The following is a 22,162-nucleotide window of genomic DNA, read 5'->3' as shown; positions in this document are numbered from 1 at the left end:
AGTTTCTCAGTTAGCAATTAATAATTTAGACCTGAAGACTCTTCCAGACATCTAGCTGAAGAGGCAAATTAAACAGTGTTTACACACCTGGTACCACATAATCTCCCAGTCTTTTGACACAAAACCCACAGTTCATATTACATTCACAATATGTCCTGATTTTAGATGAGCAATGGGAAAATACTTCTTAACATCATCTAGTCATATAGGATCAGAACTGAAGAGTTCTTACAAAAAGTACTTGTGTGTCAAAAGAAGGACTCAGAAGCACACTATGGCTTTTAAAAGTAATTTTTATAATATTTATAACTTCACCCTCAAAAAAAATCCATCAACAACTAAATAAATTTCCTTTGAAAATTCTTCTTTTTCCATCATTTCACTTTGCACTAATCCTTCAGGTTAAGTAAAATATCATGACACTTCACCCTCAAGACCCCTCACCATTGCAGAATATGCAAGATGTTTGCTGTCAGGATGGGGTAAAGACGATAACCAGAGGCAGTGCAAGACCTGTAAATGAACAAGTTAATGGGATGAACAAGAGAAAAGCAGTATTTTTAAAGCCTATTTCTTTCATTGAAGACGTTAGTTGGAAGTATAAACAAGTTTCACCTTGCACCCCATCCTGAAGAACTGTTGGCAGGCAGAGCCTGTGCAAGAGAAGAGCTAGTGATAAAAAGAGCCCTCATAGCAAGGATATAAAAGAACAAAATCTAAGGTCATTCATTTAAGAGTCTGTTCCAAATTGTGAAGTTCCACTAGAACTTAAGTTTTCCACCTTTGTAAAATTACCTGTCTTCTGTATTAACAGCATGGTAACGGCTACATCAACAGCAGCAGAACACCCACCCTTCAGGTTACACTCATGCAGGCCATGGGGGTTTCATGGACACAAACACACCATCCATTTGTTTGGTTCCAGAAGATCAAGATGCAAGCGGCACAGCATCCAGCCAGGCCACTTCGAACATCTTGTCTAGTGCTGCTTCCCTCTCCTGCAGAGCTCCGTGTTCTCAATCCAAAGCTAAGATGTTCATTGCATACGAACAGAAATTTAGTCGTGTTTTATTAGGACATACTGAATATATTTAATCCCTTGGTCACACTTCTAAAATCTTCTAGAGTAGGATCATAGCACAAAGAGTTCTGGTTACAACAAATCATACATACATAGGCAATAAATCATCAGTGCCAGTCCTCCTCTGCTCTGTTAAAGGGGGGGGGGGGGGGGGGGGATGAAAAAGATTTGCCTGGGCTTCATGCACGCAAGGAATTCAGCAAGCCCTTACACTTCATATCAGCCTGAAGTTATGTGCCAGCAAAGGTGAAACAAGGCAACAACAGATTTGCCTGGTCCCTTAATCAAAACATTTCCTGGTACAATGTTTCTCAATAAATATATAATATGCTGAAAATAAATGACTGCTTCTTCAGCAACACTATCTAGAGAAAGCAGACTATAGGTTTCAGAATGGAAAATAATACTATGAAGAGCAAAGTCACTCCAGATTTCTTGAATTCACCTTTTAATGCCAGGATGATCCTCAGACTTTGCAGACAAGGGACAAGCCTAAGAGAACAAAATGAGACTGAGAAGAAAACTCATGACTCCTGTTTCCACAGCCTAACCACTCTCTGGTGGTTTAGTATGATTCCATACTCTGGAAAGCAGAGAGGGCAGAAAAGCAAAGCAAGAAACTCAGAAAAACAATGAGCCACAAACATGAGAGCAGTATTTAATAATCAAGTATGTGAGATACAAAAATTTCCTAATAAAATGGGTAGGAAAAACAGAGCAAAACAATGAGACAAAGAAAAAATAATACAGCTAGGAAAATAAATTAAGAGCTCTTCTTTTTGACACTGCAGTTTAAGACAAGCTTTGTCAGAGTCCAAGTGCTAAGTGTCAGTAAATGGAGACAATCAGTAATGACAGATGTCTGCAAGTCTGTCTTATCTAAGCTTCAGATCACAAGAGATTGGAGAGTCAAATGCAAGTTGTTTATGAAGTCTGCTTCCTCTAAAAAAACAAAAGTCAAAACGACAAGGTAATTTGAAGACAATACAACACACACACAATCCTCCTCCTCTTCTTCAGTATTCACTGTTTGAAAAGTAGTCTGCAAAGGAACAAAGAGACAACCAGTAAGGAACGGGGGAAATATCACAGAAAAGACCCAGACATGAGCCTGCGACCTTCACATGCATTCAGGTAGCTGAAATAAATGCTTTCCAAGCACAGAGTGAAGGTCTTTCAGATCTTATCTGCAGAAAAGATGGGAGGGGGAGCACTTTTGGTAATTTTCCTGATACAATTACAATTGATACACAGGATGAGATTAAATCAGCACAGTATCATGGCCTTGAAGATATGCTTAAAAGGCTTTGTCCAGTCTTTACAACATCCCTGTACAATGCTCACCACCTCCTCCAACCCTTCCCTTGCCTTCTGGTTCAGACTGACCCCAGCCACTGTTTAACCCCTTCATTCCACATCAGTCACTCTCGATTCTTGTTTAGCTCAGCCAGAGAGCAATAAAAGGTCCTTTTGCAGCAGGTTGCTAGCTCCATGAGACCAATTTTCTGCCCACGACCATTGGGATGGCTGTCACGAGATATTTTATGCAACACAATGGACTGATCTGCTGCTGGAGACAGAAGACATGCAGCTCCCATGGCTTCCTTTTGGCCATCATACACCACCTTGGATTTTAATAGGATTTTGTGTGCAGAAAAAAGGTTTCTAAAAAACCCATGCAATTACTGATACAATATTAACACATAAAAAGCTTATTGCAAGAATCAGGTTAGCAAGGGAGAGTACTACATATTTTGCACTCTTTCCCTATCAGGCTTCCAGCACAGCCTTTACCATTGTTTGACTGACAGCATTTTTCCAGACTGTCTTGATTATGAGCTCTGGTTTCATACTAAATAAAGAAAAATACTCTTATGGACAATAGTACTTTACCTGGTGGTCATATCTGTGTGCTAGGACAGAAGAGAAAGGAGTGAATCAGTTCTCTCTACTAAAAAGCCTCTGCACCATCTGCTGGCATGCCATTAATGTTCAAGTTTCCTCCCCGCTTCCAACAGACAAGGCTTGATGCCTTTCACTCAAGGAAAAGCTCAAGATAGCTGGTGAGATTCCTGGCAAAACACTCTCTTCATAACCTTCTATGGCTTATCAGCCTTCTCCTCTTCAATGAGATGTTCAGCCAGCAGGAGACAAAAAACACAAATAAAAGTAGTTCTGTAACCACTGGTACTCCATCAAGCTAACCTCCCAGCAATCGGTTCCACAAGGCTGATCAAGTTTACAGGCTAGCAAACTGTGAGCTCCAATTCAAGCTTTTCCAGAAGCCAAGGCACAAATCAAGTTAATCAATCACGGACTCACAAATTTCCCAGTGGCTAATAAGCTCACAACTGTAGCTTCCCACACAGCAATGTTTCTCTGTCAGTTTGTGGTTTTATTAAGGTCTCTTTGTCCCTACCTGCTTTCAGGAATTGGGTTGCAGCCTTACACATCTTTGAGGCCTCTTCCTACCACATTTGGTTCAAGTTAACCAGTGGCTTCAAAATTAGTTAATGAGCAGACACTAATAACTGCATTATACTCACCCTTTCTCTGAGCTATCTTTGCATTAACAAAATCCATTTTGCTGCTACAGTCACTCTCTGTCCAACTCCAGGACTTTTAACAAATCATACCTTGACAAACTCCCTCATCCTCAAGTAGGGCAAATATATAGTTAGTTTTTGCTTTGATCGTGATCTCTCCCAGATCTCAAACAAAAACACGAAACAAAACTCCGTGGATTTACACTTTTGAGTTGCCTCTGAAATTTCTATTGCTGCCTTGTGCACACCAGAATCAGAGATGAAATAAAAACACATCACTACTACAAGTAGGAAACTTCCACCCCATAGTAACGTAGAAGATTAAAGGGAAAAAGAAGGCAGAATCATTTTCTTAACTGCTAACAGATCTTTCCTCTCTTGAGGCAAACTCTTCCCTCTGCTAGTCCTAAGGACCACACTCAGGATCCTGAGGTCTTGAATCACTGTGAGAAAAAGATCATTGTTCTCCCTTCTTCCCTAAACCCAGCACCCTACAGCTTGTTGGCGCTGGTAGCTGCTCACCATACCCACCTATGCCTCTGCAACCCATTATCACCAAGAAGCCAGTAGCATTTTCAACAGCAAAAGCTCTGTCCCCTGATGTACTGGGGATTTCTTCCACACTTAAGCAGTCACTTGCTAGCAAGCCACCAGTGGCTGCATTTGTTTTACAATATGCTGGTGTAAAAGTGCTTGGCAAGAAGGAAAAGCCAAGAAACTGCATCTCTATCTCCTGCATAACTCAGCTCTCACATCCTTTTTCCTTTTGCCTGTTTGAACAGACCTCAGGCAATGTTGGGCGATGGATGGATGGATGCTGGCTCACTGAAGAAGGCCTGCAAACCAGCAGCACCAGAAGCTACCTCCACACAGAATAGCCTCTCCTTTCTATTTGCAGGTGCTCTTCAGGGCACAGCAAGCCACAGAGCACTGGCCACACTAGCATTAAATGGTTTGGTCTGCTGCATCACTCTGCTAGCATCACCTCACTTTGCACCCTGCAAGGCCCCTCATGCAAAGCACTCCATTACAGTTTCACAAGCCATTGCAGAGACTAGAGCAGTCATCTAAAAATATACCAGGGGCAGTGATCCCACTGATAATCACATCATTATAGGAGAATCAAGTTCCTCCTTGTCCAAGCAGATAAGCAGCAGGTCTCTGCATCACCTTGAGTCTTTCTTTGCAATCAAACAGTATCTGTGAAGTCATGGAAAAGCATCATTTGTGACATATTTCTTGTCACAGGCAAAGTACAGGCAAGCAATTCCTGCTTGACAAGCCTGTTCTCTCCAGCCAGTTGTTATTTCAGGCATGTTAGTTACGGGCACTGTTCACAGGCTCAGTCACGCAGGCAATCAACTGCCAGAGCTCTGCTGCCACAGCACCCAGGTGTTGGCATCTCAAAACCTATCTTCTTAGCTGTTGGTTTTCTAATAACACAAGACAGCAGGGGAGAGGAGATCTGAGTTCCCCATCAGCATCTCTCTATGAAGTCATCTAGGAGTACCATTCCACACTCCGTGTTCACTTTTTCCCCCGACTCAGAAGTACAGACCAAAAACTGGTGCAATCAGGTTGTCCTGCAACGTGCAATGAGCATCCCTGCCCTGCCGTGACTAATGGCCCTTCCAAGACTCTCACCAGCCCTTCCTCAGAGACTGCTTTTGAGATGTCTCTGACACACCAAGTCCTTTCCCCCATGTTGCAAAAACAGCAGAACCCTGGCAGAGGCATCTTGCCTGGTCGTCTTAGATTCATGAACCCTCTGAAACAAATGCAAGACAGGAGTGTGTACAGCCATGAACTCACCAGTTAAATGCATTAATAAGCTGAGATTCCTATGTAGCTAACAGGAAAGGGCAAATTCTTACCCTGTAAAACAGGGCAGCTCACACCAGAGGAACATCTGCAAACCCAGTACCAAATATGCACATTGTCGGGAGACAGAACAAAAGGCCATGTGTAGCTCAGCATTACCAGAACGGCAGGACACACCTGACAAGGTGCTTGCATTGGCACAGCAATGACCAAAGGGTACAGTACAGACAATGCTGCCAGAAGACCACTAGACTATCACTACCTTTCTGCCACAAGCTAATGTCTGTTCAATCCTGCCAGTCCACCTGATATGACTTAAAGGGAAAAAAAGGCAAAAAGGTAAGGTGGCTTGTTTGTATTTACTAAATACACTGCCCACTAAATATACCTCGGAGGATGTCCACATATTTTCAAGTTACAGAGAACTATAATATACATTAATGTCTTTCTAATAGCATGGGAAGAAAGACAAAGGTGAGCTTCAACATAATACTGAGTTAATACAGGCTGACAGAGCTATAGAAAGGAGCACAGTTCCCACTTTTGCCATCAGAAAAGCAACTGCTGAGGATGCTAAGGGGAGCAGCACTTCTAGGAATCAAAGCGAGGGGACAACAGGTGTGTTAGCCAGGGTTCAGTAACTGCTGTTGGAATGTGGACAAACATTGAGCACACCCATCTCTCTGTGTCACTGGAAGGGTCGATGGTGGTAGTACCACTTTGGGCAGGATCGGGGCTGTGAGGTAGCAGCACACCCAGCAGAGCCAGCACTTGGGAACAGTGCGTACTGGACGCTGCCATTAGCCAGATGAGGTGACCTGGCCCGACTCTGCCTAGCTCATGAGGCTGGAAAAATCCCCAACCACAGCAAAACAATGACAGATGAAACTTTCCAAGTTTCCCCACAGCACAACTCCACAAAAGCTGCCCAAGTTTATTCTTAAGGTAGTGTTACATTTTTGTTATTTATTCTGGAAGGTGGCAGGGAAATTCCCAGAAAGGCAATGACAGGTCCCAGTCACAGAGTTGCTTTGACTATCCTGAAGAAAACTTCGATACTCCTTCCCAGGATGCATCGGACACTTTCAGATCAGGCTTTCCATCTGCTGCACAGCTGCAGAGATGCAAGGAGAAGTTCTTACAGCATTGTGTAGAATTGGGAGGGCAACTCACAAACAAAAAAAAATCCTTTATATCAGCAGGAAAGCGTGCTATACAGATGAGACACCAGTATCCACAGTGGTATAATCATCAGCAGCACTCCTTAATCCAATCTGCACAGTTATTTAGTGGTTCCTATTCTGAGCAAGTACAGGACGTACTTTGATCTCTGCTGCCTCCTGCCAAAACTCTGGAAATTAGCAAGCCAAAACTCAAAAGTCACAGACAAAGATACCATGGCAGACAAAATATATCCTACAGGGATACAAGAAGCTCTCCTCCTGAAGGACCCAAAGCACTTCAGGAGACACAGAAGTGCAGTTGCAACTAATTACCTTTACCTTAATAAAAAAAAAAAAAAGTTGTCTTATACTTACAGATGAAGAGATAAGCCTCCCTTAGATAAAGACAATTGAAACTTGGCTGTTCAGTTCACGAACTACCTGAAGAGATGCTCTGAAAGAGCCCAAACGGAGCCAAACTCTTAGATGAAGCGTGGTAACTCCATATTGGTGCAATTAGAGCTGTGGTCACAGCTAGAGCCTTGGACAGAAACTCTTGTGTTACCGGGGTGTTAGCCACAGCAAGGATCTGTCCTCTTTGTCACATATGATGAATCATCCCTCAAGTCAGAGTACTTCAAGCAAACTCTTCAATTTGGGATGAAATTGGTCTTTAAGAAGAGCATGCTTCTGTCAAGACTTCTGGCTCAAAACCACCTTATTAGAGAAAGACAAATTCCACAGACTTGTCACATAGTTAACATTCACTTAAATCTCTTGTTTTTAAAGAAAACAACAGTTGAGAAAACTATGTGATAATTAAGCTACAGGCCTGGGAAGCAGACAGATAGTTGAAAGCGGTCAAATAACCTTTACTCTGCCCTGTAGAGGCAAATACAATAGAAAAATGATTAATGTTTGAAGTTTTTCATTACAGATTTGATCAAGGTCATTTCAAAACATATTAATTTCCTATTTCCTCAATTCCTTCTCTCTCAAACCAAGATGGGAGTGACCAGCTAAAATGTGTAGTTAAGGCTTTAGCTCCACAGTTGCAACTGCACATGGCTAGATTTCTTTTTCCTGTGGCATTTATTTTTATTTTATTACATAACTGCAATATTTCCAACTGTAACCTATTGAAATGCTTCAACTCCAGGTAACAATTTGCTGTTTCAATTACAAGTGAAACTGCAATGAACAGTCACAGGCTATTCCACCAACTTGGATTCAGGATGGTGATGAGCTAATGATCTTCACTCTCCTCCATCCACCACCCCAAACAAGTCTTTGATAAGAGAAAGGTCTTTGAAGATCCTGAACAGCTTGGATTTATTTTAACCTGAAAAGTCAGACCCTCCTGCAGAGTACAGCATGTTCTCGGGAATGTTTGTTCAGTGCGGCTAGGCAGTACAGCTCCACCTCCTGAATTATTTAGAGGACACATTTCCTGCAGCACCTCCCAGCCTTAGACCACCAGGTCTGCTGGACAGTTTTTACAGACCTCGCACGACAAGCTTTCCCTAACAGCAGAAACAAGCAGGACATGGCAAATGTCTGCAAGGTAGATGGGAGTAGGCAGCAGTCACAAGACGCAGCAACAATCTGGAGAGGACAAGAGGCAAATGGTGTCAGGGTTTCAGCTAGACATACAGGAACCCTTGGGCGGAGATCTTCCAAGCTCAGCACTGCCCCATTACAGCTCTTCTCCCCAAGCCCAGCAGCTCTGAGGAAACTGGGCTCCAGGGAAACACTGAAGCAGACAAAGTTTTGTTACATGCTTATTTTCAAAATCCTACATTACCACTGTCATTTTTGAGTGGGTAGCTCTCAATCTCTGGTATGCAGTGAGATAATACCAGCCTTTTGACAGACAGAGTCTACATTTAAGATCTAAAATAAACTGCCAGAGTTTTATATAGACAAACTATGAAAAGAAAATGAGTAAAAGATGCATCTGTATCAAAGTGCTCTACAGAAAACACAGGCCGTCAAAGCTCTTCTCCCACACTATCATGTATTGTACCACCCAACACTTACTATTTTAGGATTATTTCTGGTGCACTGACTGGAGAGGATATCCACAAGTCACATATGCGACTATTCCACAGGCAAACTAGCTGTACGATTGCTTCCACGCCCTCTTCCTTTTTTCTTTTCCTCCCTTTCTACTTCCTATTCCCTTCTTCTGTCGGCTCCTGGACTTATGTACAAGCCAGAGGAGGCAGGGAGCGTCTTTAACAGCCTTCAAAGCAGATATGATATTTTTATTAGCATGTATAAGGTTGAAGGCTTTCACAGCTTCCGTGCAGATAATTCTACCACCTGACCGCTGCTCGCACCTGGAATATCGCAACAAGCAGAGAGTGAAATGGACCCAAGATGTGCTTACATATGCTTAGTTTAGGAACCTGGGCTCCCATATGAAACTGAGCAAGCACTTGGACTTCCATCTGCTAAAGACAGTTGAGACAACCAGGAAAACGCATGGTTCAACACAATCCTGTGCCTGGCATCCTAGAGCAGCAATGGCCAAACCCTAGCCTCAGCGAGGCTGAAGCAGATTTGGCATGACACTACTGACAAGGAATTACCCAGCTTTTAAAGTAAATTTGGTGCTCTCAGCACCCTGAAAAGAAGAAGGGAATTCAAAAGAGGGATAACATCTGTAGTCATAGACAAACTCCTCACCTCCTCTTCCTGCAGAAGCACTAGGAAGTATTTCAATAGACCCCTTCCAAAACAGACACTCTCCTTCTGCATCCCTGTGGCATTAAGCACAACACAACCCACAGCATTTGTGACCTGCAGTCACAGACCAGCATCTCACTAGCTCAGACCTTCAACAAAACAACTACAATGTGTATCTTACAAGAAAAAGACATCTCGACTCTGCAAACAATAAGATCCAGACCACGCACAGGTTGCTTGGCCTAATACAGCCCTCTCTGAAGTGACACAGACTACACAGATCACAGTGGGAGAGGTTTACAGATGTTTACAGATATATACCAAGAGACCCCAATACATCACTGGAGATCTGAACAGTACACATTCCAGCACATACAGGAAACAGAATAAAGAAGTTAAGAAGATGGAATCAACTTCATTAAAACCTTTTCAAGGCACGAAGATGGTATTAAGCAGGTGGTCAGAGGCCTAGTTCCCACCATCCCACTTTAAATGCACTCCCTCTTCCTTACCTCTGCGCAGAGGCTTGCACTCAACCTCCTCTCCACTGTTCCTGCCATGGAAATACCAGCTCACCTGGCCTGTGCTGCTTCACATAAATCCTGTTTCCCTGCTGACCCAGGTCTTCTGGATAGCTGTCCCATGGCCTCCCTTCACCTCATCCCAAACCTCTTCCAGCCCCATCCCTTCATAGGCCACCTTCTTCCCTGTCACCGTCCTCAAAGAACACAATGTGCCTGCATCCACAGGCGTCTGCACACCAGCCAGTCCAAATCTTCAGCCCTCACTATGGCCATCTTCCCTATTATCTCCAGTCAACCACCATCAAACACCTTCCCCCCAAGCCCTGTAGCCACCATGCCAAGCACCTCCAAGAGGCACTGTCACCCACACCTAGATCCCTACACTGTGTCTCCATCCGTACTGCAAATAAGTACCCCTAAATTCAAGTCTCTGCATCTCCTCCAGCTTCAGTAAAACCAAGGGAGCTCCCCAAACCTCGGGAGGGCCGTCCAAAGGCTCTTGCCCCTTACCTCAGCACCCCCTGCAAGCCCCTGCCCCTGTCAGCGCTGCCTGATCTCCTACCCCAGCGGCCACCTCCCTCACGCCAGCCCTTCACCTCACGGACACAGCCCCCAGCACAGCACGACCCCATATCCCCCTCAGGCGGCCTCCCCAGGACAGCCCCTACCTGGGCAGGCTCCACGCTGGCAGACAGCCCCTCGGGCAGGGCCTGGAGCAGCAGCAAGGCCATGGCGGCGCGGAGCCTCCTCGCCATCCCCCCCACCCCCCGCTCCCCGCCTCCCCAGCCCGACTGCGGCCCGGGACGGGAGCCGAGGGGGCACCCCGCGCCCCGACCCGCCCCATCCGGTCGCCTATTGGGCAGACGCCGCACCGCTTGGCCTGTGATTGGCTCAGCGCTCTGCCGCTTAGGGCAGAACCGGGAGGGGCGGGGTCTAACGGCAGGGAGCTGCCATCTTGAGTGTGGCGCACCGGGGCCGGAGCCTGGCGCGGGGCCGGCGGCCATATTGCGAGTGGCGGAACTGGCTGGAGCGGGGGGTACTGCCCCCTGGTCCCGCATCCCCAGTGCAGCGCACCCCCGGGGGCAGAACTGGGTGCTGCAAAAGGGAGAGGTGCGCGAGCAGTTTCTGAGCCAGACACCTCAATGGCAGCTAAGCACTCATCCCCTATTGACATGGTCACACCTGGTTACTGCAGTCCCTGCTCAGCCTCCTCCCCAGTGCTCCCACAGAGCCCCCAACCCAAACAGCTCACTCGGACCTAGGACACACTGTGGAGCTTGACACGAAGAAGGGACTAACACGATGGCAGCAGCATGGGGCTGGACTCAGGGTGCCTGATGGTCAGCTGTGTGTTGCTGCCAGCCCCATCACGAGGTGAAGAGGATCTCACAGCACAGCCAAATCCCAGCATGTCCTCACGCTTCAGCCCCAGGAGAAGGTGAACACCAGCCCTTGGAGTTAATTCACAGCTCGGGGAATATGGCTTATGTTTCTGGGGCAGTAGCAGAGGCTTTGTACACTGCCGCTCCTATGTACCAGGCAGCCTCCATGCCACATTGGCAGAACAAGGTTTATCAGATAACACCTAAAGAAAAGCCAGAAAAGAACAATTGACCTAGCAGCTTATCTCTTGCCCTGGCATTTTTCAATCAAGGCAGTACTTTGGGCACACCTAACCCGGCTGGATCAGCTTGCCCACCTGCTGCTGGCTGGTGTGGGCTGGCAGGTATTAACTCTTTGTACATGCACCCTGATTGCTCCTCTCTCCATAGGCAGCCAATTCACCAGCCTTCACTGGCCTTTGAGTGAAGAGCTGTGGGCCAAGCTTACCTGCCAGGGCTGCAGATGCTTCAAGGAGACCTCTGTGCCTCCCCAGACCCTTTCCAGGCTCTATTGCAGCCCAACATGATGTCTTTGGTCTGGTTATGATTTAAAAGGAGGTTGTAAACATGCTGGGGCACTGACACTTTGGCCATGCACAGTTATTAAAGGAGCTTTATTCCTGTTCCCAGCTAGCCCTGAAATTAGAGCACAGCAGGGAGAAGGCAGCGAGTGCACACTGGACATGCCCAGATCAGGTGTGACTAATCACTGGAGAGCAATTAACACTTGCAACTCTTCCCAAACAGGGATGAGTCCAGGTCTGACTCCTGGCAATGAAGTTTCCTTCTTGTTGCAGCAATGGGAAATACAGACAGGGCTGGCCAAAGCCACCCTTGGCAACATGAGGACTTGATGCCCACAGCTTGGCTGCAACCCCTCTGCTCCACCAGCAAGATCAAGGCAGGCTGAGGAGTTACTGTGGTTTTAGGGAGTGCAGGCATTGGCTGCAGCAACCAACTCCCAACACTGTGAGCTGCTGAGATGACTTGAAGCCTCCAGGGGAGATTCCAGCTACAACCTAGAAACCTAGAAACCCCACTGAGCTAAGCTGTCAGCTGGCATAAATCCATGTTGATCTGAAGCAGGAATCCACTGCTATAAGCCTGGGGAGAAGGTCTGGCTTGCTGATCCTCCAGGCCCAGAGCAACTCTCTTCATCTGTCCAAAAGCAATGAACTGCACCACATCCTGCTCCCTATGGCAGAGTGTGAGCTATTGTGAGATGAAAATAGCTCTTCAGAGGTTCCCCTCCTGCTCCATTGCCCCTTTGCCATGGCTGGAGACAGGAGGGAAAAAGGAGTGACAAAACCACTGAGGCTTTCCCACCATGGTCCCAGCTTTGGCTTTGGGTGCTTGCTGCCCTGGCACTGCTGGCCGCAGAGCCCCCTGTGCTGCTGGGACCCCCATGTACTGCAAATGCAGGAGAGCTCAACAGCAGGAATATTGTTGTGACCAGCAGTGTTGGGAAGGGCAGTTTTAGGGTGCTGCAGTGCATCATTTCACATATTGCCATGCTCCTGAGCATACCAAATACAGCCTGGGCTGCTACAGATACGTTTCTGAACAACCTTAAAGCAGCTTTGGGTATAGGGCAAGAGCAGCTTGAGTTAAGGAGCTTAAAAAAAACAGAGAGCAAAGACGTATCCTTGTGGCTTCTTCCTGCTCCCAACAGGAGTGACATCTGTTTCATGTGCTTATCTATTATTTTAATTGCACATTAACAAGAGATCTAATAATGCCCAGGGAACAGATACACAAGTTTGAACATGTTTTCCTACTTTCTGCTGACCTATTATTTCAGAGCTCCTGTACATCTTTCTAGCTGTAGTTACATGTGGTTGGAGACATTATTGTCTGCCTGTTGCAGCTTGAGCAGGAGCAAACTTGCTGTGGATACAGTTTGGCCCTTTGAGAAGTACATGTTGGGTTTGGCTGCCCTCTCTGTAGGAGTGGGTTGATTAATGCCAGAAAGCCCTTTGTCTGCAGACCCTGTGTCTCTGCACAGGCACATAGCTGATGCAGGGGTGCCGCTGCCCTTAGGGATCTGACACATATCCCCAGCTGGAGGGATGAGCATGGACCATCCACTGGGCCATGAGGCTCTCTGAGCAGCCATGTCATAGAGCTGGTTAGAAACAAGCTTGTCTTGTGACCAGCAGGACCAAGGAGGTGATTGTTCCTTGTACTCAGTGCTGGCAAGCCCCCAACTTGAATATTGTATCCAGCTTTGGGCCTCTCACTACAAGGACATAGAGGTGCTGGAGCATGTCCAGAGATAGGCAACGAAGCTGGTGAAGGGTCTGGAGAACAAGTCTGATGAGGAGTGGCTGAGGGACCTGGGGATGTTCACCCTCAAGGAGGCTGAGGGGAGATATGATCACTCTCTACAACTCCCTGAAGGGGAGTTGTAGTGAGGTGGAGGTTGATCTCTCCAACAATGAATGACAGAACATGAGGGAATGGATTTAAGTTGCACCAGGGGAGGTTTAGATTGGACATTAGGAAGAACTTCTTCACTGAGAGGGTTGTCAAGCATTGGAACAGGCTGCCCAGGGAGGTGATGGAGTCACCATCCCTAAAGGTATTCAAAAGAGACATAGATGGGTTGCTGAGGGAGATGGTTTAGTGAAGGGCTTGGCAGTGTGAGGTGACTGGTTGGACTTGATCTTAAAAGTTTTTTCCAATCATAATGATTCTATGATACTGAGGGATGTTCATGAGCAAGCAGAGTCTGCATGCAGTAGCTGAGGATGGGGACTTTAGCCCAGGACCTGGGCTGAACTCTGGGGCTCCTGTCTCCTCCAAAAATAGGCTGTAGCAAACTCAAGCCACTCAGAAGAGTGGGGTGGAGGAAAGGTGGGGTGGAGTGGGATGGAGGAAAGCCTTGTGGCAGATCCAGATTAGCATCATGCAAATGCCACCTGGTCAAGAAGACAAATATGAAGAGTTACCCAGTGTCAACCCCGAATCCCCCCAGTGGATGAGAATGACTGTGAGCACAGCACTGTTACCTCCATTTGTCAATTGCCTCAGGACTGTTTGCAGTCCCAAGAATCTCTCAAGGAAGACAGCATTGGATGCCCAAAGGTTTCAGGACTCATGCCAACCCTTGAAGAACCTCATGACTCTTCCTCCTTCTGGCCTCTGTGCTGACCCTCAGCTGATGCCTGGTCAGTTACACAGCTTGCACCTTCCATTTTCAAGGCAGGCATGAGACTCAGGTACCAGCTCTACCAGACACACAGACCAGACAAATGCAGAACCCACAACTGTTGTTTTTTTAAAAAATCATTGCATTTTATTTACCAACCCTTCTCTCTCTGTTGTTTGCAGTGCTGCTACTCAGAGCTTGAGCTAATGCCTCCACAGCTTTGTGACTCCTGTTGTCTCTTTCCCCTGTTCAAGGGGGCTGAGTCAAATGTCTCCCAAAGCTGCAGGTCCTCGGTCCTACCACGGGGACAGTGAGATGCAGGACAAAGGCAACAGCTGGCTCTCAGAGGAAGAGGTGGACTCTAAAAATTAGAGCTTAAAAACAATTAACTATTTCTTTCCTGGATTGTGGCAATCGCAAGTGAATAAACCCTGAACCTGAGAGCAAGGAATGCATGGTCCCATTATTGGTGCCCAAACTTTGGGGTGCTCCCTGTGCAGAGGCAACAAGTCCCTTCCTGCCTGCCAAGGTGTCATCCAGCTTTTGGTAAGAGGCCACTGTGGTGGTTTAAGGCAGCAATGTGCTTTGGTTATAGGTAGAATGGCAGGCAGGTAGGACTGTGCTCTGAGTCCTGAGGAAGAGCCTGATGCCTCACAGGGCCAAGCCCAGTGACCACATGAGGGTTAGACAGGCTGAACAGATCTGCCTGCGTGGGGCAGGAAGAAGGCACAGCAAGCCCAGCCATTGCCCAGGGCAAGAGGGATGTGGGGAGGCAGGGACACAGCCAGCAGTAGGTGGGGAGGGGCTCTGGATGAGCCAAAGTGCTGTAAACTGGGCACACAGAGCCAGATCCTGCCTCTCCAGGGGAAGGAGGCAGCAGAGACAGTGCTGGGCTGAGGGGAAGATCTGCCTGGTGTGTGCCTCTAAACCCTGCTCAGGATGCAGAGGCTGGTGGTGGCAGGGGGGCTGGAGGGGTGTGATGGTTCATGAGGTAGTCTTTGTTCACAGTCCTTTGTTAAAATAGACGTGTGGCACTTTGTCCCTATGCTTGGCCACAATGCTGTCACGCAGCTCCAGCTCAAGGTCAGCCAGTGCAAGGGAGCTGTGGAGAGAGGGAACAGACAATGAGACCCACAATCCTCCTCCCTAACCACTTGTCAGGCCACCCTCCCTCTCCATTGCCATTCAAAGTCCCCTGCAGTCCCTGGGATCTTGCAGGTTCATGTCAAGACCCACTACCCATGCCTGGCACCCATCACTCCCAGGGCTGGGGGCCAGTAAGTCTGCCCATGGGGCTGCTGGCTCCGCTGCTCCCAGCACAGAACTTGCAGAGCTGGGGAGGCACATGCTCCCCTGCTGCCTGGGGCACCAGCATGTACAGGCAGGTGCTGCCTCAGGTTGAAGAGTGGGTGCCTATCATGCTTTTCCTGGGGAGGAGGAAAGCTCCCAAGGTCCTGCACAGGATGAGGAAGCAGTGTGACAGGTACCATCTTTGCGGGAACAGGGCGCAGGCTGCTGGCACCATGAACAGGAGGCTGTGAGACAGAGAAAAGCCAAGTGTAAGTGTTGGGGATTGCAGACCCCCAGCCACAGGCAACTCAGCCCAAGAGGTGCTGCTCACACCCCACGACTCCCAATACCTGGGGAAAGCCTTGGCTGAAAGGCAAGCCCCTATGCAGTCCCCTGATGAGAAATAGGTCTCTTTTTTCAAGCATCCCTTGGAGCCACATTCCAGACACCCACAAGCATTTGAGCAGCAATACTTACAAACCCCCACAGAGCAGAACCTGCAGAGGCCCGTGGAGAACCCGGATCCGCTGCAAGGGAAGAGCTCGGAGTGAATCTCCTCACTCCCGCTCACAGGGTGAGGAGACTTCTACTCTCAGTGGGAACTCTCACCCTCTGGGGTGCCACCGACCCCTGCTACCTTCCCACAGCCTCTCCATATTGCCCAAGAGACCTTTGGTATAGGGGTGAGTGGAACAGAGGGCAAACTGAGCTGGGCTCTGCAACCCCTTATTTCACACCCAGCCTCTCAGTGGCTGGGAAGCAGGGCTGGGGCACTGCAGAACCCATTGTAAAACCATGACAGGAGAAACATGGACTCACCTGCATGAAGGGAAATTTCTCCAGTCGCTCCATGATGATGGGCAAAATAACTAGGTGCAGAGAGAAAAAGTTAGGGGTCCCCTTGCGAGCCAGCCCACAGGACTTCCCCAGTATGACCATCCTGGAGGCCATGGCAGGAGCTACTTGTGCTGACAGCCACTGTCAAGGACCTTGCAGAGGACCTCCATTCATCCATCACTCAGGCAGTATGTTCCACGCTCCTCGTGCTCCTGTCCCTCCTGCCAGGCTTGCAGCATGGCAAGGGTCTTATGAGGGTGAGGGGATGCCAGGATGCAGAGCCAGAGAGGGGAAGAGGAATCCTTGGGGTGCCCAACTGCCATGGGAGCGGCTCATGTCTCCTCATGGGCTGTGGGTTGGGATGAGGTGGGCTGGGCTCTTGGGAATGGCAGGATGGGGAGACCATCTCCATCAATGAGATGAGACCAAATACCACTTAGAATGCAAGGCAACCCTCCCTCTTTTTCCTGGGGGAAACTGAAGCAGGAGAGAGTGAAGTCCTGGGGGAGCCCCAAGTCCAGCCCCCCAACCCTCCTGCCCCACACTCACTCATGCCGGGTGCTGCCATGGTGACTCTGGAGATGACAACCTGTGCAATCCCCTTCACTGCTGCTCTCTGCAAGCAAAACCAGCGTATGAGCCCTGGCTGTGCCATGCCCCAACCCAGACTCCCACTCCCAGACTCACCCTGGAGAGACCAAGCTCATTGTTGTCCCCATCTGTCACCATGATCCCGTTGATGATCTCCCTGGAGGGGATAGACAGCTGTGGGTAGGGGCTGGGATGGTCAGAGAAACCTGAGGCCGTTGAATGGGGTCGAGAGGGTCCCCTGTGCTGTGCTGGCACAGCAGCCCCGGCTGCTACCAGCCCTGGCCTCAGGGCACAGGGCTGCACTGCCCCGGGTGCAGCGGTCCCCAGCCCAGCCGATGCTGCCATCTGGAGGGCACGGCTGCAAACAGGGACCTGCTCTTTGTGGGACAGACACTCGCGACCCCAGGCAGGGGACAGTCCTGCACACAGCACACCCGTTCCCCCTGTCGTCACCTGTGAGGGACCCCAAGGTCTCCTCATGGGCCCCAACAGGGTGGGTTCACTAGCACATGGTGCACTGGTGCTCTCCCATGACCACACACAGCAGACTGAGAGATCTTCCAGCCCAGACCCCAGAATGGCTATCCTCAGCCCCAAATCCCCCTCCTGCTCCAGGGAAAGGCTGAGCCATCCCACCCTGCACCCTCCACCAGGGACCCATCACAGCAAACACACAGATCCTGCTTCACGTCCCTCCAGTCCTCCAACCCCTTTCCATCCCTGGGGATGGGAAACCGTGGCAGGAAGACCAGGCAGCCCAGGAGCCCGGCTGCCACCGGCACGCCTTTGGCAGGAGCCGGGTCCCTCGAGCGCCCCGGCCAGATGTGGCACTTACTGTTGCCGCATCAGGGGGATATTGACACAGTTGGCAGCAGCCACAGCTGCGAAAGGGACCCAGCGGGCCAGCAAGGGGGGGGCGCGCTGCAGGAGACAGGCTGGCGTCAGTGTGGGAGGGCAGGATGGATGCAGCCAGCTGCCCGCCTGCCCTGCCCTGGTGTACCTTGGTGTAGAGGTTGAGTCCCACTGCGGTGGCCAGGGCTGTGCTGGTGGCTGTGACGTAAGCCACTCCGATTTGCCTGGACAGTGATTTCGAAAGAAGAGAGATTTCAGAAACACCAACTTTGACCCCATTCTGTTCCTTTAGTATCCAAAATGTGGCACTGGGAGTCTTTAGTGGGGGTCTAGGGGGATACCAGCACAGCAAGTCCCCATCCTGTGCAGCGGTACACTCACCTCAGTGAGACGGGGGACGCAGCGTTGCGGTTGGTGTAGTTGACAATGGCGTTGAAGGACTGGTTCATCCACTGCCAGAAAACCACGGCAGGCACTGTCCTGTGGAGGGAAAGGACCAGGAGAGCCATCAGGGACACCTGGCCTGTGGCCAGGCTTGGCAAGGGGATAGCCAAGATGCCCTTGATACACTTGTCATGGTGTCTTCCAAGGGAAACTGAGGTACTGTGGCAAACCCATGAGCCAGTGGCAGAGCTAGGAAATGACCCCAGGAGTTTTGGCTGCCACAGGGCTTTGGAGAGAACAGAAGGTGGCCCAGCCCTGTGGGGTGCTCAGCTAGGGATGGGATATCCAGCTCTCAGCAGGGCAGTAGCCATCCTGCTGGGCTGAGATAAGCCTTTGCCAGTGGGAGTGGCAAGGACTGGGCACATGAGGACAGAGGAGTGGCTAAGGGAGCTAGAGATGTTTAGCCTAGAGAAGAGGAGGCTGAAAGGAGATACAATCACTCTCTACATCTCCCTGAAGGGGAGTTGTAGGGAGGTGGGAGTCTGTCTCTTCTCTCCAGTAATGAATGACAGAATATGAGGAAATTGATTTAAGTTGCACCAGGGGAGGTTTAGATTGGACATTAGGAAGAACTTCTTCACTGAGAGGGTTATTAAGCATTGGAACAGGCTGCCCAGGGAGGTGGTGGAGTCATCATCCCTGGAGATATTCAAAAGGCACATAGATGAAGTACTGAGGGACACAGTTTAGTTTAGTGATGGCAGTGTCAGGTAAGTGGTTGGACTCGATGATCTTGAAGTTTTTTTCCAATCATAACGATTCTGTGATTTTTTTTATCAGATTCTTTTGCCTAGACTCCTACTGGTGTCTCAGGGACACAGTGAGATGTGGGTCTTAGCAAGGAGAGTGGACATGACCTGGGAAGAGAGTGATCCATCAACACTACTCCTACCCATGAAGGACCTCAACAGCAACTGGCAAACCAGTCCCACAAACCAGAGTGGCATGGGATGGAGATCTGCTGGCAAAGGCAGTGTCTGTTCCAAGTAGCCTCTGTGCTGGGCACAGGAATACTTGCCCCTCCAAGCAGCCATTTCAGAAGGGAAATGCAGAGAGCTATTAGCATGGGCTGAAGATCCTGAAGCATGCCCCTGGCCTGGGAGCACATCTGGTCCTTGGTTTCAGGGGCTTTTTTTATGGTCCATGGAGCAAGAGCAGCAGCCATGCAGGAGCTGGCTCTGTTAATCATTACAAGGGGTCCAGGAAGAGTTGAACTGAGGGTGAAGTGAGACTATCTCCAGCCATGCAGGGGGGCAGGAGGGATCTGTAATGCTTCTGCCACAGGCCAGGTGCTGGGCACAGGGCACAGGGACGTGGGACTTGGCTGTGGGATGCAGGCAGGCACAGCAGCCATGGACATGCCTCAGGCAGCAGCCAGCCCCAGAGGAGGCAGACTGGCTCTGCTCCAGCTATCAGAGACCCTTTAAGGGGCTGGGGGCTGTCAGAGCTGTGTCCTCAGCTCAACATTCCCAGGAGCTCACCGGTAGAACTGGAGCATGCAGCCAGTGAGAGCCATGCCCCCCGGCACCTGGAAAGACATCCTCCCGATGAGGTTCATCTTCTCACCGGTGTCAGGGTGGAAGGCTGAGTCGTACAGCTTCTTGGCATACAGTAGCTGCTCCTGGGTGCTTCCTGGTGGCACTAGCCCAGCCCTGCAAGCCCAGAGCCTGTTGTCAAGGGGGAGTCACGCAGACCCGCAGGCACTTGGCACTGCTAGGGCATGCAGCCCCAGGCACCAAACATGAAAGGCAGAGAAAACATCTCCTGCAAGGCAAAAAACTTGTCCCAGCTTGAGGCTCCTGAGAGAAGCCTGAGAAACTCCCCCCAAACCACTTCTGACAGCTGTTATGTCCCAGCATGCCCTCTTGGGAATGATTGCCTCCAGCTCCCCGCAACCCCAGTGGGTGGTCGGGTATGGCGATGGGCGCGGGGCCAGCACCTACCCTGGCTGCACCCCTGCCCTCACCTGCAGCTCTCCACCAAGGCCTTGGCTCGGTCCAGCTCCTCCTCTCGCACCAGCACAGTCCGTGGGTCTGTGATGTTGAGGAAGTGCTTCAGGCGGCCCATGAAGGTGCTCTGGTCCCAGCGCGGGGCATCGATGTCGAAGCCAAGAGGGACGGTGGCCATTTTGGTGTGGGTCTGGACAGGGGGAGAAGGTGGCTTGAGAGGATCCTGCCTTGCTTGCCCTGTGAGTGCAGGCCTGCCAGGGCTACAGGAGTGATAAACGGGGTGAGTGCCCTGGCAGGTTTATATTTAACAGGGAAGTTGGACTTTCAGCAGCTCTGAGCCCAGGAGCTTCCTTCACTACCCGTGCTGGCCAAACTGTGCAGCAAGTCTGCTCCTTCACAGGCCGGCCTGCCAGCCTGGAGTCCCTCCACTCGCACTGCGCCCCCCATTCCTCACCCAGCACTCCCTCCTTGGGGTCAGACCATGCTGCAGAGCTCTGCTGGCCTAGCTCACCCCTTCCATGGGGCTGCACGGCACTGCCCGGCAAGCACTGCCCACGGGGGCATGGCACCAGAGCCCCCATCGAGTGCACAGAGCGTGGTACTGCATCCCCTGCAGCGTGCTGCGTGTTCCCCAGTGGCACTGCATTCCCCCACGGCAGCACACAGCACCCCCCCACGCCTGCGCTGCGTGAACACTGCCTGCACAAGCTCTGGCACCGCACAGCCCCACTGGTAACTGCATCCCTCGTGGCACCACGCTGCACCTTCCCATGGCACCCTACTGCACTACACTGCACCCTTGCCGGCACTGGCGCTGCACTGCCTCCGTAACACAGACGGCACACCTCTGCAACGCTGCCATGCTCCCGTCATACCGCATACTGCATCCACCGCACCGTACTGCACCTCACGTCCCCTATCGCGCCGCACAGCCCTGCGCGCTCCCTGTCACAGCACCCCGCATCCCTGCGGCACTGCACTGTGTGATCCCCATGGCAGTGTGCTGCACGCTCCCCACAGCACCGTGTGCTCCTCGCTGCGCTACGCTGCACACCCGCCTTGGCACCGCACTGCCCTGCACCGTGCCTTGTGGCACCGCCTCGCACGCTGCCCTCACAGCCCCGCCCCGCAGTGCCCCGCACGCTGCCCTCGGGACACAGCCCGCATTCCCCCGCACGCTGTCCTCGCGGCACCGTCCGCATTGCCCCGCACGCTGCCCTCGCGGCACCGCCCGCATTGCCCCGCACGCTGCCCTCGGGACACCGCCCGCATTGCCCCGCACGCTGCCCTCGCGGCACCGCCCGCATGGCCCCGCACGCTGCCCTCGGGACACAGCCCGCATTCCCCCGCACGCTGTCCTCGCGGCACCGTCCGCATTGCCCCGCACGCTGCCCTCGCGGCACCGCCCGCATTCCCCCACACGCTGCCCTCGGGACACCGCCCGCATGGCCCCGCACGCTGCCCTCGGGACACCGCCCGCATGGCCCCGCACGCTGCCGTCGGGACACCGCCCGCATGGCCCCGCACGCTGCCCTCAGGACACCGCCCGCATTCCCCCGCACGCTGCCCTCGGGACACCGCCCGCATGGCCCCGCACGCTGCCCTCGGGACACCGCCCGCATGGCCCCGCACGCTGCCCTCGCGGCACCGCCCGCATGGCCCCGCACGCTGCCCTCCCCGGCCCCGCCCCGCCCCGCCCCGCCCCGCCGCGCGCGTCCCCACGTGGCCTCACCTGCAGTCCCCAGACCGTCGCGCGCCGTCTCCCGCCCACGCGGCCCCCACCTGCCCCCGCGCGCTCCGACGCGTGGCCGCCGGCAGCCAATCGCAGGGGGCTGGAGAG

General features: G+C 51.1%; 2 protein-coding genes across 8 annotated transcripts in view; both read right to left on the bottom strand.

Annotated features, from left to right (window-relative positions):
- Positions 1 to 10,610, bottom strand: part of WBP1L (WW domain binding protein 1 like) — a 61,018-nt gene extending 50,408 nt beyond the window's left edge. The window contains exon 1 of one of the 4 annotated variants that reach the window (XM_062001301.1): positions 10,495 to 10,610. In XM_062001301.1, coding sequence (XP_061857285.1) covers positions 10,495 to 10,581 — 87 coding nt within the window. In that variant the 5' untranslated portion in view covers positions 10,582 to 10,610. Of the gene's footprint in view, positions 1 to 6,986; positions 7,319 to 9,814; positions 9,878 to 10,494 lie in introns of those variants that run through there. The other 3 variants (XM_062001306.1, XM_062001303.1, XM_062001310.1) reach the window with 3 other exon arrangements.
- Positions 10,611 to 14,478: 3,868 nt separating this feature from the next.
- On the bottom strand, positions 14,479 to 22,103 carry SFXN2 (sideroflexin 2). 4 transcript variants are annotated; one of them, XM_062001603.1, is made up of 12 exons: positions 22,055 to 22,103; positions 20,340 to 20,512; positions 19,855 to 20,025; positions 18,311 to 18,409; positions 18,078 to 18,153; positions 17,913 to 17,998; positions 17,174 to 17,234; positions 17,036 to 17,102; positions 16,469 to 16,518; positions 16,127 to 16,176; positions 15,847 to 15,894; positions 14,479 to 15,461 (listed from the first exon to the last, which is right to left on the bottom strand). In XM_062001603.1, the coding sequence occupies exons 2-12, from the start codon at positions 20,498 to 20,500 to the stop codon at positions 15,362 to 15,364; spliced, it is 969 nt and encodes a 322-aa protein (XP_061857587.1). In that variant the 5' UTR covers positions 20,501 to 20,512; positions 22,055 to 22,103; the 3' UTR covers positions 14,479 to 15,361. The 4 variants fall into 4 exon arrangements, 2 of the variants coding, with proteins under 2 accessions (XP_061857587.1, XP_061857588.1); XM_062001604.1 differs by lacking the exon at positions 16,127 to 16,176 and having other exon boundaries at positions 15,358 to 15,461; XR_009819194.1 differs by lacking the exon at positions 14,479 to 15,461 and having other exon boundaries at positions 15,876 to 15,894; positions 16,000 to 16,176.
- Between the last annotated feature and the right edge of the window lie 59 nt (positions 22,104 to 22,162).

Source organism: Colius striatus, chromosome 8, assembly GCF_028858725.1.
Source record: "Colius striatus isolate bColStr4 chromosome 8, bColStr4.1.hap1, whole genome shotgun sequence".
Taxonomy (NCBI): domain Eukaryota; kingdom Metazoa; phylum Chordata; class Aves; order Coliiformes; family Coliidae; genus Colius; species Colius striatus.
This window is presented reverse-complemented; position numbering and strand designations above follow the sequence as displayed.

What these genes read in the sequence shown, in the direction of transcription:
- SFXN2 (XM_062001603.1), bottom strand. Translation starts at nt 20,500, where the DNA reads ATGGCCACCGTCCCTCTTGGCTTCGACATCGATGCCCCGCGCTGGGAC. An exon ending in ATGAGCTTGGTCTCTCCAGG is followed by an intron (nt 17,103 to 17,173) that starts GTGAGTCTGGGA and finishes TTTTGCTTGCAG; the next exon opens with AGAGCAGCAGTGAAGGGGAT. An exon ending in CATGGCAGCACCCGGCATGA is followed by an intron (nt 16,519 to 17,035) that starts GTGAGTGTGGGG and finishes CTCTGCACCTAG; the next exon opens with TTATTTTGCCCATCATCATG.